Source organism: Mytilus californianus, unplaced genomic scaffold (genome assembly GCF_021869535.1).
Source record: "Mytilus californianus isolate M0D057914Y unplaced genomic scaffold, xbMytCali1.0.p SCAF_9, whole genome shotgun sequence".
Classification (NCBI taxonomy): Eukaryota; Metazoa; Mollusca; class Bivalvia; order Mytilida; family Mytilidae; genus Mytilus; species Mytilus californianus.
The window spans coordinates 73,602,802-73,617,863 of record NW_026262745.1 but is presented as its reverse complement, the minus strand read 5'-3'; the positions used below and the strand labels follow the sequence as shown (position 1 = coordinate 73,617,863).

Below are 15,062 nucleotides of genomic sequence, written 5' to 3'. Positions count from 1 at the left end.
GAGTGAATTAATTAATTCATATCTCGTTTAGTTCAGAGTTCATACAATTCGAAAAGCTACCATTTTGAAATATTTCATTTGCTATTTTAAAAACGTTACACTTTCAACACTAGAAATAACTGTTTTTATTTGGGTTTAAATTACGTCTTATTATATAGCTTGATTATCCGGAAAATTTTGACTTTATTTAGTTAATCTAAATTTGAAATAGAAATAGAATTCATTTTGTCTGTGCGTTCATGTATCATGTCTTTTTTTTTCTGAAATAGTAATATTTATCAACATTTCGCGGGAAATTGTCAATGTTTAGGATTAATTCCCTTGTTCACGTTTGTGTAAGTCATCTATTTTTAGCACACACATAACTATGCAGTCAGAAGTGGATATTTGTTGGATACTTATACTTTCCGCAAAGAAGTTTGGTGCAGCAATGGGTTGACAGTACAGAAACTATGTAAGTATTATTATAAACGAATATATAGGGAAAATATAGTTGTCATACCACGCTCTCAACAGAAACTTATTACTTTAGATACATGATATAATTTATCATATATATATGGAAGGACGATAGGATAAACACATCATCACTATTATGATAAGGTCTAGTGAATATATAGAGAAGGTTAGATTTACTTCATGTAATTCAAAAGCTAATTCACTGGAACAGATAGAAAACATTAAAAATAAAAGGATTAGAATAAGTAAATGATTTATAAAAATTAGATTATTGAACAAATACTAAAAAACCATAATATTTAAACGATTGGAGTGCAGAAATGAAAACATATGTCGTTTATTTCCTAATTTTCAAAAATAAAAAAATATTAAAACCATTTTCAAATATTAGATTAAAAAAATTGTTTTAATTTCATTGTGGTCTTGTAACTAGGTTATTAGAATTGAAAATAAAAATTGACACTGTATCTAGGTTGTCAGAATTTAGGAATATGGTATTGTAATAAGAAAAGCGCATCGGACGCATTAAATTTACAACGTGTTGTTTTCATTTTTTTGTGTAAAAATGAAAACTATCTAAGTCACTTGTATTCAAAGTTATAGAATTTTAAAACTGTTTTCAAATATTAAATTTTCCATTAATAAAAAAGATAAAATCTAAACATTCGAAAATTGTTTTAATTGTATTTTGGTCTTGTAATTAAGTTATCAAAAAAACATTTACATAGTGGTATTGTAACTAGGTTGTAAGAATCTGAAAAAAATGAAATTGTAACTAGGTTGTCGGAATTAAAAAAAAAGGTAATGTTATTAAATTGTCGGAATAAAAAAACATGTATTATAACTAGGTTAAATCAATGGAAACAAAATCTCTATAAGTGTAAATATCTAAAGATAAACAAAGAAAAAAGAAAATAAATTTTTGAACATTTCATGAATAAATTGTGTATTTATATACGAATACCGTGATATAAGAAAACTTAATAGACTGCGAAAAATATCATAACTATATCTAATATAGTTACGAATCAGTTTACAGGTAAGGTAAAATATCACCTGCAGATATTTATATTTTTACGATACCTACACAAAAACAAGATTCTTTAAAGTAAATATATGTAATTTACCTCAAATGACCCTGACTAAATTTAACGTTAATGTTGATGGTTTCCTTTTTTTTTTGAAAATCCAATACTATACAGCAATAGCAGTTTTGATTGCATTTTTTTGGTTTAAATATACAGTCATTTTAAAGTTTATTGTTTTATCCTGTGCATACGTTGACTGTAGAAGCGTCTATTATTCAAAATGTAGTTTTCTAACACTATCAAAATCGATGCCTCTGCTGGTAGACATTCAGTCCCTGAGGGTATACCAGCCACAAAGTTAGCCCTTTTCTACCGACATGGAATATCATTGATAATGTTCATTTGTTTTGTATATTCACTGTTGACAAAATGTTAAAAACACTGAGGTTGCTCTCGCCCGATATTTAGTTCTCAGAAACAACTTTTAGAAATATTTTGTTATTGATGATCTTCAACATTAAATTTGTCTTACCAACACTTCCGATTCGATGATTGTCTGGCCTACCAAATTACAAGCCTTGTATCGTTGAAGCTTTTTGATTGGTTAACGTACTTATGTTTAAACAAGAACATTGACATCTGTTAGTGGTTATCAACGATCACATCAACTCGAGTTTTGGCTATTTTTGAAAAAGTTTGTGGTGATTGCAAATTGGATAATCTTAATTTTTTCATTTGTTTCCTAGACTATGATCCTGCTAGGAAGATTGTTCACACAATTATTCTAATTGTTCATGAAGAGCTCAATTTAGCCGTAAGGTGTCAGTTTTTTGTTTGTTTTCTACTTCAAATATTCAAAGCGCCATATTTAATACTTGTAACGATATTGTCTTCATGAACTGATAATTTCAGGATTATTATATTTTTCAAAAATAAAGGAAATCTTTGTTCGAAAATATATAAAGGATGATACATCCCTATTTATTGAGAAGATACCAGACACTATTACCACATTTCACAGTTTGAGATATATACGCAGTAGACATAGACCATCCAAAGTTCAATTTCCGATTACGAAATCGAGTATGAACGCGAATTACAATTTTATTTTCTAAATATGTTCATATTACAAGTGATTGAATGACAAAGAGTTAGTAAACTTTATGGGGATTGATGTGATCGTACCACCGAATGAATTTCTCCGTCCCTTTTTGAATTACTATGGTGATGAATATTTGATTTCAAGAAAAGGGGTGTGCATTTAAAAATTCATATGCGGTGTTAGTTAAAATCGGAGGTCTATAATCTGGCAAATTTTGTCTGTTTGCAATTATACCATTTCTCTTTTTTTTTTTTAGATAGAAACCGTTTCAATCTAAATCGATGGAGCTCTAGTTGCTTCTCTGATGACCTTCATTTAGACATTTATGCTATATTGAATTTTGTCTGTTTATGTTACTGGTATTCGATCGTGAATGTACCATGTTACTGGTATTTTCGTTTTAATAAATTTTTATTGTTGATGATAACTTGTGGAATACTACACTACATATAAGTTTAAATTTCCTTTCAGAATGTCTGATTATGACGATATTTCAGCCGTTGTCTTTGACAACGGTTCGGGTGTGACCAGAGCCGGTTTTTCTGGGGATGAAGCCCCAATGTGTGCATACAGCACAGTAATAGGAAGACCAAGGGCAGATGCAAAATGCAAAGTAAGAATAATGTTTCGTTTGAAAAGGAAGTACAATAAAAAACAATAGACAAACTTGATCTTTTCTTCTCACCCAAGGTGAAGAGGTGATGGTTTTTCGTTTTTTTGTTAAAAATTGTTCTCCGTGAGTAGGAATTCCATTGAATACAACAGAACAGTCTATAATTTCTGTCTACACAGAAGGCGGGACTCAGACTCAGATAGAAAGGAGGTTTTGAGGGGATTAGAACCTTAGTTTCTTTCTGAAATTATCAACCGCGAATTCAATAGATATAAGAAGATGTGGTATATATGAGTGCCAGTGAGACAACTCTCATCCAAGTCACAATTTGTAAAAGTAAACCATTATAGGTCAAAGTATGGTATCATGACAGTGCCGACGCATTAACTACTACTCCTAAGGGGACTAAATGTCAACCAGAAGAGGTAAAAAACCGGTGCTAGTATAATGAAAATTTAATTTTACAAAGTGATGTTTACAAAGCGCCTTACTATGTATACCAGATTTACTTTCATCAGGAACGTTCAAAATTTGAAAGTCAGATGGATTATACCGAACAAGTCTAAGTCGGATCTACACTAACTCATTAAGGTTGTAGAGTTAAGCTAGTCTCAAATTCCAAAACCTCTTGTGCACATATCGTAAAGAATCTTTGTGGAAAGGCAAGTTTAGTACGTATTTCCATGCTTTTTATCTATACAGAGTAAGGAAAATTTCCCCTATTGTTCATCTCTCTATAGTAAGGTAGTTTTTCTATGTTTATATCGCTCTTCAGGGTATGGATTCTAAAGATTACTATGTTGGAGATGAGGCACAGAAAAGACGCGGTTTGCTTTCCCTGGATTATCCAATAGAACATGGAATTGTAACAAATTGGGACGACATGGAACTAATATGGCATGATATTTACAAGAGTTATCTAGAGGTACCACCAGAGGAGCACCCATGTCTCCAAACAGAACCTCCACTAAATCCAAAATATAACAGGGAGAAAATGGCACAGGTATGCGTCTTAAACATACATGATTTACAAACTGTAAGTCCTCAAAGGAATCCTCAGCTTAGAAGTCAGTGATATGCGACTGCCATGACTTATGATGTTAAATAACAAAATTTCCAAACTCCAAGGAAAATTTTAAAGAAAAATCCTTTATCAAATGGTAAACCCAAAAGCTTAAACATATCAGTAGATATAATAAACGAATAGAAAACAACATTCATGACTTTGTACAGGCATTTGTTTTATGTAGGAAATGGTGGATTAAACCAGGTTTTCGTTTTCGTGTTCGTTTTTATCTTTACTTTTCGTAAAAATGTTTAGAAAAAAATTAACACCATATCATATCACTTAAATTTATCTCAAATTAATTTTACATCTCCAATGATTTTGACGTGGGATTCTTTTTCGAGAATCTATCGTTTTTGTATTGAAAATCACAGTCATGAAATTTAACACACATTGGATGTTTCAAATCATCGGTATTGTTTAAAAACTATAGTATTTTTTAATGTGAAGCTGTTTATGTATATCATATACAAATATTTTTTTTTTTAAATAGATATTTTTCGAAAAGTTTAAAGTACCTGCATTTTACGTGAGCATGCAAGGTGTTTTGTCAAGTTATTGGTCAGGGAGAGGCTCTGCAATCATGCTAGAAATAGGAGATGGTGTGACACATATAGTTCCTGTTTGTGAAGGTAAGATAACAACATATAATTTTTTACACTGTCGGACATTTCGGTTAGCTAAACTTTACAGACATGAAAACTCATGGTGACAAAACAATACACTGAATTACCGGCAAAATAGGACTTCTATATATCTTATATTTTATTTATTCAGTTGGTGGCTACATTATAACATGAAGAGGACAATTTTTAAATGCGATGACCCTGCAGATAGGATGGACTTCCTGAAGAAGAAGAAGAAAAAGAAGACTCCTCACATTTGTTCACATTTTGCGTTTCTGAAACATTAGGACAAACCATGACGACATTTATACATATATAAGATATATAGTTCATTGCCGAAACAAAATGCTATGGCATCTCGACATCTCGTGTATATATCACGACCAAGATATTCCGTTCATTGCTGTAGTACAAGGCCGACATATCTTGTTATCCGATAAAATATTTGATCACTACGAATTATAAAGATTCTCAGTAAATAAATAACAAATCTGAAAAAAGTATATCTGAGTTAAACAAAAGATTAAATGATAATATGTTACCTTTAATGATTACATGTATCTGGTAAGGTTATCGTTGTGTTCAAGGTACCGCACTTATGATTGGATGAAGATGGAAAATTAAATAGTGATAGCTTTTTGCAAATTTTAAGACGAAAAGGTCAGATGGTTTTTGTTTGAGCATCTTCGCTAGCCAAGGGTTAGGATCCACTTCCCTCCTCTCCGACCTTTGCGGATTGAGATAGAATTTCGGAGACACAAGGTAATGATTTTCATTGGTTGCAGTCGAAACTCACTGCATCCAATCAAAAAGCGCCTATAACATGATCACGTGTAAATGTAGAAAGTGTATGTAAACAATTGCAACGTGCTTATTGTGCAACAAGTCTTTACATCCCTAAACATACGACTATATTTAGTGACAATTTGAATGTTTTTAATCAACTAATAGAAGTTTCTGTGTATGTTTCTTGCACAAATGCATTAATGTCAACGTATATTTTCGTTTCCTGCTTTACCAAGTGTGTAGAATCTAGACGCTACCGTGTTTTTACCTCCAAATTGAAGAGTTCAAGTGCTACCATTGGTCAAGAATAATGTATTAGGAATGAGCGTGACTTTAATATACCCATAGATTGCGCAACATTGTTATCACAAATGTTGGCTTAATCTGCCAAGGGTGGAGAGGAGGGAAGTGGATCGTAACCCTTGGCTAGCGAAGATGTTGTTTGAGAGGCAAGTTAGAATCATTGCGTTCATGAGTAAAACAATTATATTCTTAAAAGTTGAGGAAACTTATCAGGGAATCAAAGATTTCCTCGGTCTTTTTTACTAATATTAGTATTATTTTCTTTTACAGGATATTGTATACAGCCTGCCGTTAAGAAATTAGATTTAGGAGGCAGAGACCTTACCTCCTATTTGCAGACTCTGCTGCATGAAAAAGGACACGGTTTTGTAACAACTGGTAACATATCAGCATAACATACCATTTTCATTTATCTTACCTTCTATACATTTCTAGGAATATGATTGGTTAAAAACGTCCGCGTGGAGACCGTGTATATTCCATATTAGGTTAGTAGGGAGGCGGCGCTTATTTCATACACGGTTAGTAGTGGTGTTACGTCCCTTTATAAAAACAAAACGATACTGAGAAAAAATCTTAAAGGTTTCAACAGACGAAGAAATTGATGATGAAGATTGAAATAAATTCATAAAACACATTTAAACCTAACAACTTGTTATTGTTGGCATCTGTTTTTGTAGGATCAATGGAAGTAGTTTCTTAATGCTAACGGTATTGAAGACTTGCTCATTTTGATAGGTCACTAGTCTAAATTCCACACGTTAAGATAGTCGGTAAGATAAATTCGTTACATAGTGTGCTAGTGACGTAATACGGTATATATGGGGGAAGTAAATTCCATATATACCGTATTAGGTCACTAGCACACTTTGTAACTAATAATATTTATCAATTCTCTTTTTACAGATATAGCGAAAAATGCTTCAAATGGATCTATATCTTAAATTGATTATAAGTGTATGTTCAAAAATTACATTTAGACATAAACAGATGATTTAAATTCTTACATTCTGAACCCTTCATTTCTGGTAATCAACTGAATATGTAGTGTGTTTCTCTGTCGTAAATACAAAATTTAATCCTTGTATCTATGATGAGTTTTTTTTGCCATAAAAGCGGGAGGTTTGGCATGCCACAAAACCCACCATTTTTTTCTTACAATGTCCTGTACCAAGTCAGGAAAATGGCCATTGTTATATTATAGTTCGTTTCTGTGTGTGTTACATTTTAATGTTGTGTTTTTGTTGTGTCGTTGTTCTCCTCTTATATTTGATGCGTTTCCCTCAGTTTTAGTTTGTAACCCGGATTTGTTTTTATCTCTATCGATTTATGAGTTTCGAACAGCGGTATACTACTGTTGCCTTTTTATTTTACAACCACTGGGTCGATACCACTGCTGGTGGAGTTTTAATTACCTGAGGGTATCACCAGCCCAGAAGTCAGCACTTCTGTGCTGACATGAATTATCATTGATATAATCATATTTATAAATTAACTGTTTACAAAACTTTTGAATTTTTGAAATACTAAGGCAATTCTACCTCAAGAATAGATTATCTTAGCTGTATTTGGCAAAACTTTTAGGAATGTTGGTCCTCAATGCTCTTCAGCTTCGTACTTTATTTGGCTTTTTTAACTGTTTTGGATTCGATAGTCACTGATGAGTCATTTGTAGACGAAACGCTCGTCTTGCGCAAATACAAAATTTAATCCTGGTATCTATGATGAGTTTATCAAACAGATATAAAGATGAACCCACGCTTTTTTCATCTTACTGCAACCAAGGAAGCAATTGGACCAAGAGATTCATCTTGTTAAGTCACTACTTGACACATACGGACGGACGAATGATTGTGTTGACCGTTATGCAATATATGTATATATATAAATGAATACAAACATGTTTCACTTATCATTACATCAATGTATAATGATGTCCTTTTTTTCCTCGTGTATTACACCAACGAATGCGCTGGCTCATGATATACACTTTTAATGATAAACAGAACATAAGCCACTAGTGGAACATGAACGACTAGCCCTTTCGAAGATTACCTCTGGTTTTATTGTCTTGATATTTTCGTATTTTAAAAATGTTTCCTATTATCAATTCTTTGTATTAACACGTTGAATATATAGTTTCTTTAAATTGTGAAAGAAAAAACCAAAAGAACTGTTAGAAGACTTACATTCTAAGTCACTTCGTCTTTTGCATCACTGATGAATCTTATGTAGACGAAACGCGCGTCTGGCGTCTTAAATTATAATCCTGGTACTTTTGATAACTATTGCAACTACAGAAAAAAAATTGACTTCTCATTTCATTTCTATTTTGTTTTGGAAAATCATACATTATTAAACTGGATCAATGATTTGAATGAAAAGTTCTCGGAAACTAACACAACAGAAAACTGTCTGTTTAATTTACAACATGTGTGTTACGGACGTTTTTGTTTTTTTCTGTGCTTAAAATGTCTCACAAAAATATTTATTGCAGGTGATTTTGAAATTGTTAGAGAAATGAAGGAAAAAATGTGTTATGTTGCGGAAGATTATTCAAAAGAAATTACTTTGTCGGAATGTTTTCCTGATGTTGATAAGTCATATGAACTTCCAGATGGAAACTTGATTACTATTGGTAAGGAGAGGTTCCAGTGTCCAGAGATTTTGTTTCGACCTTCGAAAGGTAAGGTAAATATATGAAAATAAGGATATCAACAGTTCACGAACTGAAGACTCATATAAGTTATCCTTCTTGTCCCGAAAAGATAAACCAGCCCCGAAAAGATAAACCAGCCCCGAAAAGATAAACCAGCCCTGAACAGATAAACCACAATATCAAATTTATACTAGCATTACCGGAAAAATTTGTTATAACTGACACGAACCTAACCAAAAAGCAGTAATAAAATCGTGATATTCGTCGTGTTTTCAATTCAAGTAAAACTACGATAATTAATCGCTTTCAATAATGTCAGATTCGATGAAAATAAGACGGAATGGTAATCGTTGTCAAGAAAAGTGGAACATTTCCGTGGATACCGATCCTCCATTGCGTTCACCTACTAACACTCAGGTTGTGAGTTCAAATCCCGAACGTTGCAGGTGCCCTCGATTTTAATCTAAATTGACTAGGATTATCATTTTTCTGATTGATTAACGAATGTCGGTTGCCCTCCGGCTTCTTCATTAATTAAGACTGACCGACAATTTTTGGGACGTATACCTACGTTGAAGAAACAATAAGAGTTAACCAATCTATATTTTCGATATAAAAATTCATTCTATATATATGTATTCGGTATGAATCTGCAGGATCTTTACCTTGCTTTATATGGTGAAAGTATTAAAGTCACATATAACAATTTTAATATGTTGAAGCATTCCTTTGTTATCAAGTATATTGTTTATTTTCAACCCCATTTTCACCTTGCATAACTTTAGTTCTGATTCCTTAAATACACTTGAACAACTTTTTGACAATTTTTTAACATGAATTAAAGCTGAATATTGAAACTTTAATTCGGTAGTAGCAGCATATGTGGTAAATTGATGTAAAAGACCCTCAGGATAATTCCAGATATACTATAATACTCAAATACAACGATTCAATCTAAAGTTGGTCAGTATGTATGCATCGTTTGGGTGTACATTGATTCCGAATGTGCTCGGAAAAAGCTATAAAAAGAATAAGAACCATTTCTTTAACAGATTCGGCAAATAACAAAACATATGTATTTAGTACCTTTTTTTTCTCTATGTCGTGCAATAAAGCAGACATAAAACATTACGATAATACAATTTCACGCGCTGGTCTGTCTATTTATATTCGATCTATTAAACCATCAAAAATTGACTATGGTCTTTACCCCAATAAACCAAGTAACGTTTAATCCTGAAATGTGCACGAACTGTTCAAATCTTTTATTCTGCTTTTATATATATGCATTGGTGATTGTTTTCCTATTGAGCTTTTAGAATTTTTTCAAATGAAATAGTTTGAGTTAATTCAGTAGCTATGCATTTGGCAGCTTATACCCCTTTTAATATCAACAGAAAGAATATAAGATATTGTAATGCCGACCTTCCCCCTTTTTATAGTATGTCTGTATAGTTTCTTGAAATTATTGAGGATAAACGATAGATGCTAGTGAGATGTCCAATGTTGAAAATAATATAAGACTTGTAATTTGTTATTTTGGCTGTTGTTTCAAGGATACGACATATTTGTGTATGTTAGTATGTTAGGAAGTTTTATTTCACGTACTGATTCCATATTTTCGCGGTAGTTACCTTATTAGACTATAAACCCAAATAAAACTCTTCTTATGATCTACTAATAAATTTTAAGTCAAAACCCATCTTTATTGATGAAGATCAATCCATGTTTACAAATAATATCAACATTACGGGAATTTCCCTTGTGTGATCCATGGTTGCCGATTGGTAAACAATATGTAACAAGCTCTGCCATTGGTCAGTCGGAAGTATAAAAGCAAAAGCAACAACAGAACCGACGGAGTGTTGGGTTGACAAAGAATTGGAAGTGACAAAATTTAATAGAAGCTGGAATATGTCTGGGAAATACAGACAAGCGTGGAAAGTTAACTTTGTTTTAGTTTAAGTACGGGTGCAGGTGACGGTGCCAAGTACGGGTGACGGTGACGATGCTAAATACGGTTGCCGGTGATCGTTCTAAATACGGTTGCCGGTGCTATATAAGTGTTATTGAAGGTGCACATTAAGTGTTCTGTTGGCGGTTCCGACATGATTAATATGTCATTTAATTTGTTATACTACGTTGTTGTCGTCTATAATGTAGTAGGGTTGTAATATCCTTAAATTGAGATTATAGAAAGATTCTAAATAAGAGACAACCTTGTTACTTGACTGTTGAATTATAGACTAGTTTTGTTTGTATATGTAAGACCAACCATTACCGGGGACCTGGCCAGACCAGTAAGAGAGCTCCGTCGTGGATTATTTTTGATATTAATAAAATATTAAACTTTATTTTATTCAGATATTTTATTTCACAACTGAGAATATACATATATATATATATAAACACAAGTATACGATTTCCCTTTCTGTAACGTGTTTTGGTCCGACAGTAAACAGTGGACGTCGAACCTTACACTTTATAGATCATTTTACTCTCTTTTTCTTTGTGACCCTGTGTTCTCTGGTGGCCGACTCTAGCACCAGGGAGGCAGCGTTTCAATATATCAATCCTTTTCAGAAAATTAAAGTGAAAAATATGTGAGACAAAAACAATATGATATCATGACAGTATATTTTCAGCTTAAATTACAGCAAATTCTTATCAAAAGTAAGTGTATTATAAAGATGAAATCGAGAGTTGCGTAAACAAACGGGACATTCAAACTCCTTAACCGAAAAAAAAAACATGCAAAAAAAAAAAGAAAAAAAAACAGTATACAAAACACAATACAAAAAAACTAAAGACTGAGCAACACGAACCCCACCAAACAACAAAGTCAGGTGCTCTGGAAAGGTAAGCAAATTCGTCTCCTTATGTGACAACCGTCATGTTCCACATGTAAGACAAAACTCGGTAGTATGTGGCGTTTATTATAAGGTTCACATTTTGTTCTGTTTTAGATATAGGATCTGATGGTATTCACAAGTTATTGTACGACTCAATAATGGCAGTTGACATGGACTGGAGAAAACATTATTTTACAAATATAGTTATATCTGGTGGTTGTACAATGTTCTCAGGTAATGATAAGTCAGTTACATACTTCTTTTGTATATATTTACAGCATTACCAGTCCTAACTCAAAAAGCTTGACATATTGTTAGGTATATGTCCATAATTGAAGGACATTGTTATTAACAATTTCAATGTTTTGCTCGTTTTGTTTGTTCGACATCTCGTTAATATTTAAAATGCATCTCTATTTAATCATACGAAATCAAAGTTAATTAAAGAGATAAATCAGGAAATTTTAATCAGATTACATGCAATAAATATATCAATAATATTATTAATTGTTATTCCAATATTTGCCACTGGACGTTTAGCAACCAAGAATCAACCAATTAATTGTTATTTCTTTAGTCTCAATATTTACAATTGTAGACTTTAAAACTCAAACGTTTTGTTCATTCATTATCTAGTAATAGTTTTGCTCCGACCTTCCTTCTGTTTAAATTCCTTATTTGGATGTTTTTTTTTCGAAATATTCTAAAGACGTCTCCTTTCTATAATATATTGTGTAATTTGTTTGTGGAGTATTTATTTTCTCTGTTTGACTCATGATTACTAGTCCTTCTTATACAAAATAGCCATCAACATGTAATACTATACAATTATATGTACAAGTTACTATCAAATGTGATTGATATTTGAGAATGAACTCACTGAAATAATCAAAAGAAGAGGGATAACTATACAAATTTGTGATACAAGCTTTATATTTACGAAACCATTTAAAGCTGACTATACGGTGTGGGGTTTTTCTCATTTTTTAGGGCCGTACTTGAGGGCTTATTATTGCTCATAATCATTTCAGTTAATTTTGATCGATAGTTGACAATCATTTCCCCCCCTTTTTTTTTTAGAGTATACAAACATGACAAAACAGTAAACATTGCAAATCTTAACCGTCATCAATGCTACCTGAAAATGTTATATGCCAAAACCAATTCTTACATACCAATATTAAAAGCAGGGTTAAAAAAAATAAAGTTGTTCCTTAATCGGTTATCACAAATTCATAGAAATTCAATGTATTGTAGGATTTGCAAAGCGTCTGCAGAACGAATTTGCAGCTTTGATTCCAGAACGCATGCTAACAAACGTAGTTGCTCCCCCAGAAAGAAAAGATTCCTCGTGGATTGGTGGATCAATTCTTGCTTCGTTATCAACATTTCAATCCATGTGGATCACAAATGCAGAGTACGAGGAATATGGACCCGATATTGTTAACAGAAATTGTTATTAAATCATCTTAAGTAAGTCTATTATCTGGTTTTTGATTTTGCTTTTATTTTATGAGTTTCAATTCGAAAGAGTCTGAGTCAGATCCGTAGACCTTGCCCAGAATTCTAGTATTAGAAACGCAATATCAGTATAACCTATCAAACTTTAAGAAAAAAGAATTGATAGAATAATCCTTATTATACATTGGCTACAGGTATAGGGGAGGGCTGAGCTCTCACAAAACATGTTTAACACCGCCGCATTTTTGCGCTTATCCCAAGTCAGGAGCATCTGGCCTTTGTTAGTCTTGCATGCTTTTTTTAAATTTTAGTTCATTTATATGTTTTGGAGTTAAGTGTGACGTCCATTTTCACTGAACTAGTACACAATTTTATTTAGGGGCCAGCTGAGGACCACCTCCGAGTGCGGGATTTTCTCGCTGCGTTGAAGACCCATTGGTGGCCTTCGGCTGTTCTTTAGTCGGGTTGTTGTCTCTTTGACATATTCCCCATTTCCATTCTCAATTTTAATGTTGACCATAATATTGCAGACTAACTACAGTCATCTACACGTTACTAGGTTTTAGATAGGACTCCTTGAATATGTTATACCTTACATCAAGCCATCTGCTATTCTGTCGATACGTTAATGACAACAGATTTCATATTTTCTAATCTTTGTATTTCAATGTATTTAATGTAGCATTGTTATTCGAATTTTGAAACCAAAACAAGAAGAAAATTCGTCTGTTTACTCTGTAGAATTGTGTGCAAAGTGTATAAAATACGTTGCAATTGTTAATTGGAACATATTTGTTGTTACTGTGGTGCTATGACATCTACACAATATATACAAAAAATTCCGAGCATATTTTTCTGTTATCAGTTTGGTATACAGTTATATTATTTGTCTGTCTTTTTCTATTTTAGCCATGGCGTTGTCAGTTTATTTTCGATCTATGAGTTTGACTGTCCCGTTGGTATCGTTCGCCCCTCTTTTATACCTTATCAGGTTACAAATGTACGCAGAAGCTATTAAACCAAGATTATTGTGTTCGTTGATTATCCTTTAAGAAAAAAAATCCGATTTAACCAAAAAGTACACTCTGTATAAATTGAGCGTAAATTAAATAAGACATTTAAATATTTAGTATGAAATAAGGTATTTACTATGATATTTATAACCGCAGACTTTATATTGGTAAACAAAAGCTCTAAATGATTATGTAGGTCAAAATTGTATTATACATTAGAATATGCTGCTAAACAAGAATACATAAATGTGTATGAAAGTTGAAAACACAAGAATAACCCTAGTCTACAAAATAGCAGTAAAACATGATTACGCCTCCGGTTTTTGATTTGCTTCGAGATTGTTAGTTTTTGGTTTCCTTTGTTCTGTTTTGTCATTGTCGTTTTAGCTTTAGCCCTTGTTTTTTTGAGCTTGGAATTGTCAGTTGTTATTAAAATTATTATTATTTTTAGTATATTTTTATAATTGCTATAGTGAATTTGAAGTTTACAAAAATGCGTACTATGAAATGCCTTATAAATTAAGTCGCTTCATTCATAGGCAATTGATTTCATCAGTATTAGAAACATATAGTCATTTCATATTTTGGTTTTTAAGTAAGGATAAGAGGTTGATCAAAGTAAAAACTGTTTATCAACAGCGTATGTTCGAATCTCGGAAACTTGAAAAAAAAGTTTCAAGTAAATATGTTCTGACATGGACGATTTTTCTTCAAGACCAAAAGTAACAATATATAATGAAATGAAACGTATAACGGGTTTTTTGTCTTACCAAATAAGAAAGACTATCGATGAGTTGTGGCAATAACTGGAATAAGTCAACACATATGGTCATCAATCGACATATATATATATATTCCGGTTGTATATATTTAACATCAAGTTGAAATAAATTGGACTGTTTCTTAATTTCTGAAAGCAAGGCGCTTTCTACTGTAGCACAGTGCGTTGTAATTCTTGAAACATTGCCTTCATCGTAAGTGGTACTATAAATCAATACCATAAGTAAAAAATATGTCATATTATATAAAAAGCGAATCATATGTTTGTCTAAACAACTTTTGTTCAACAAGTGGATACACATCCAAAGTTAAAT

At 32.2% G+C, this 15,062-nt stretch overlaps 1 protein-coding gene across 1 annotated transcript; it reads left to right on the top strand.

Annotated features, from left to right (window-relative positions):
* Positions 1-349: 349 nt before the first annotated feature.
* Positions 350-12,961, top strand: LOC127714616 (uncharacterized). Its single transcript, XM_052220686.1, has 8 exons — positions 350-454; positions 3,061-3,202; positions 3,978-4,205; positions 4,762-4,900; positions 6,254-6,361; positions 8,481-8,669; positions 11,609-11,728; positions 12,752-12,961. Exons 2-8 carry the CDS (start codon positions 3,062-3,064, stop codon positions 12,955-12,957), a joined length of 1,131 nt encoding a protein of 376 aa, XP_052076646.1. The 5' UTR covers positions 350-454; position 3,061; the 3' UTR covers positions 12,958-12,961.
* Positions 12,962-15,062: the final 2,101 nt, after the last annotated feature.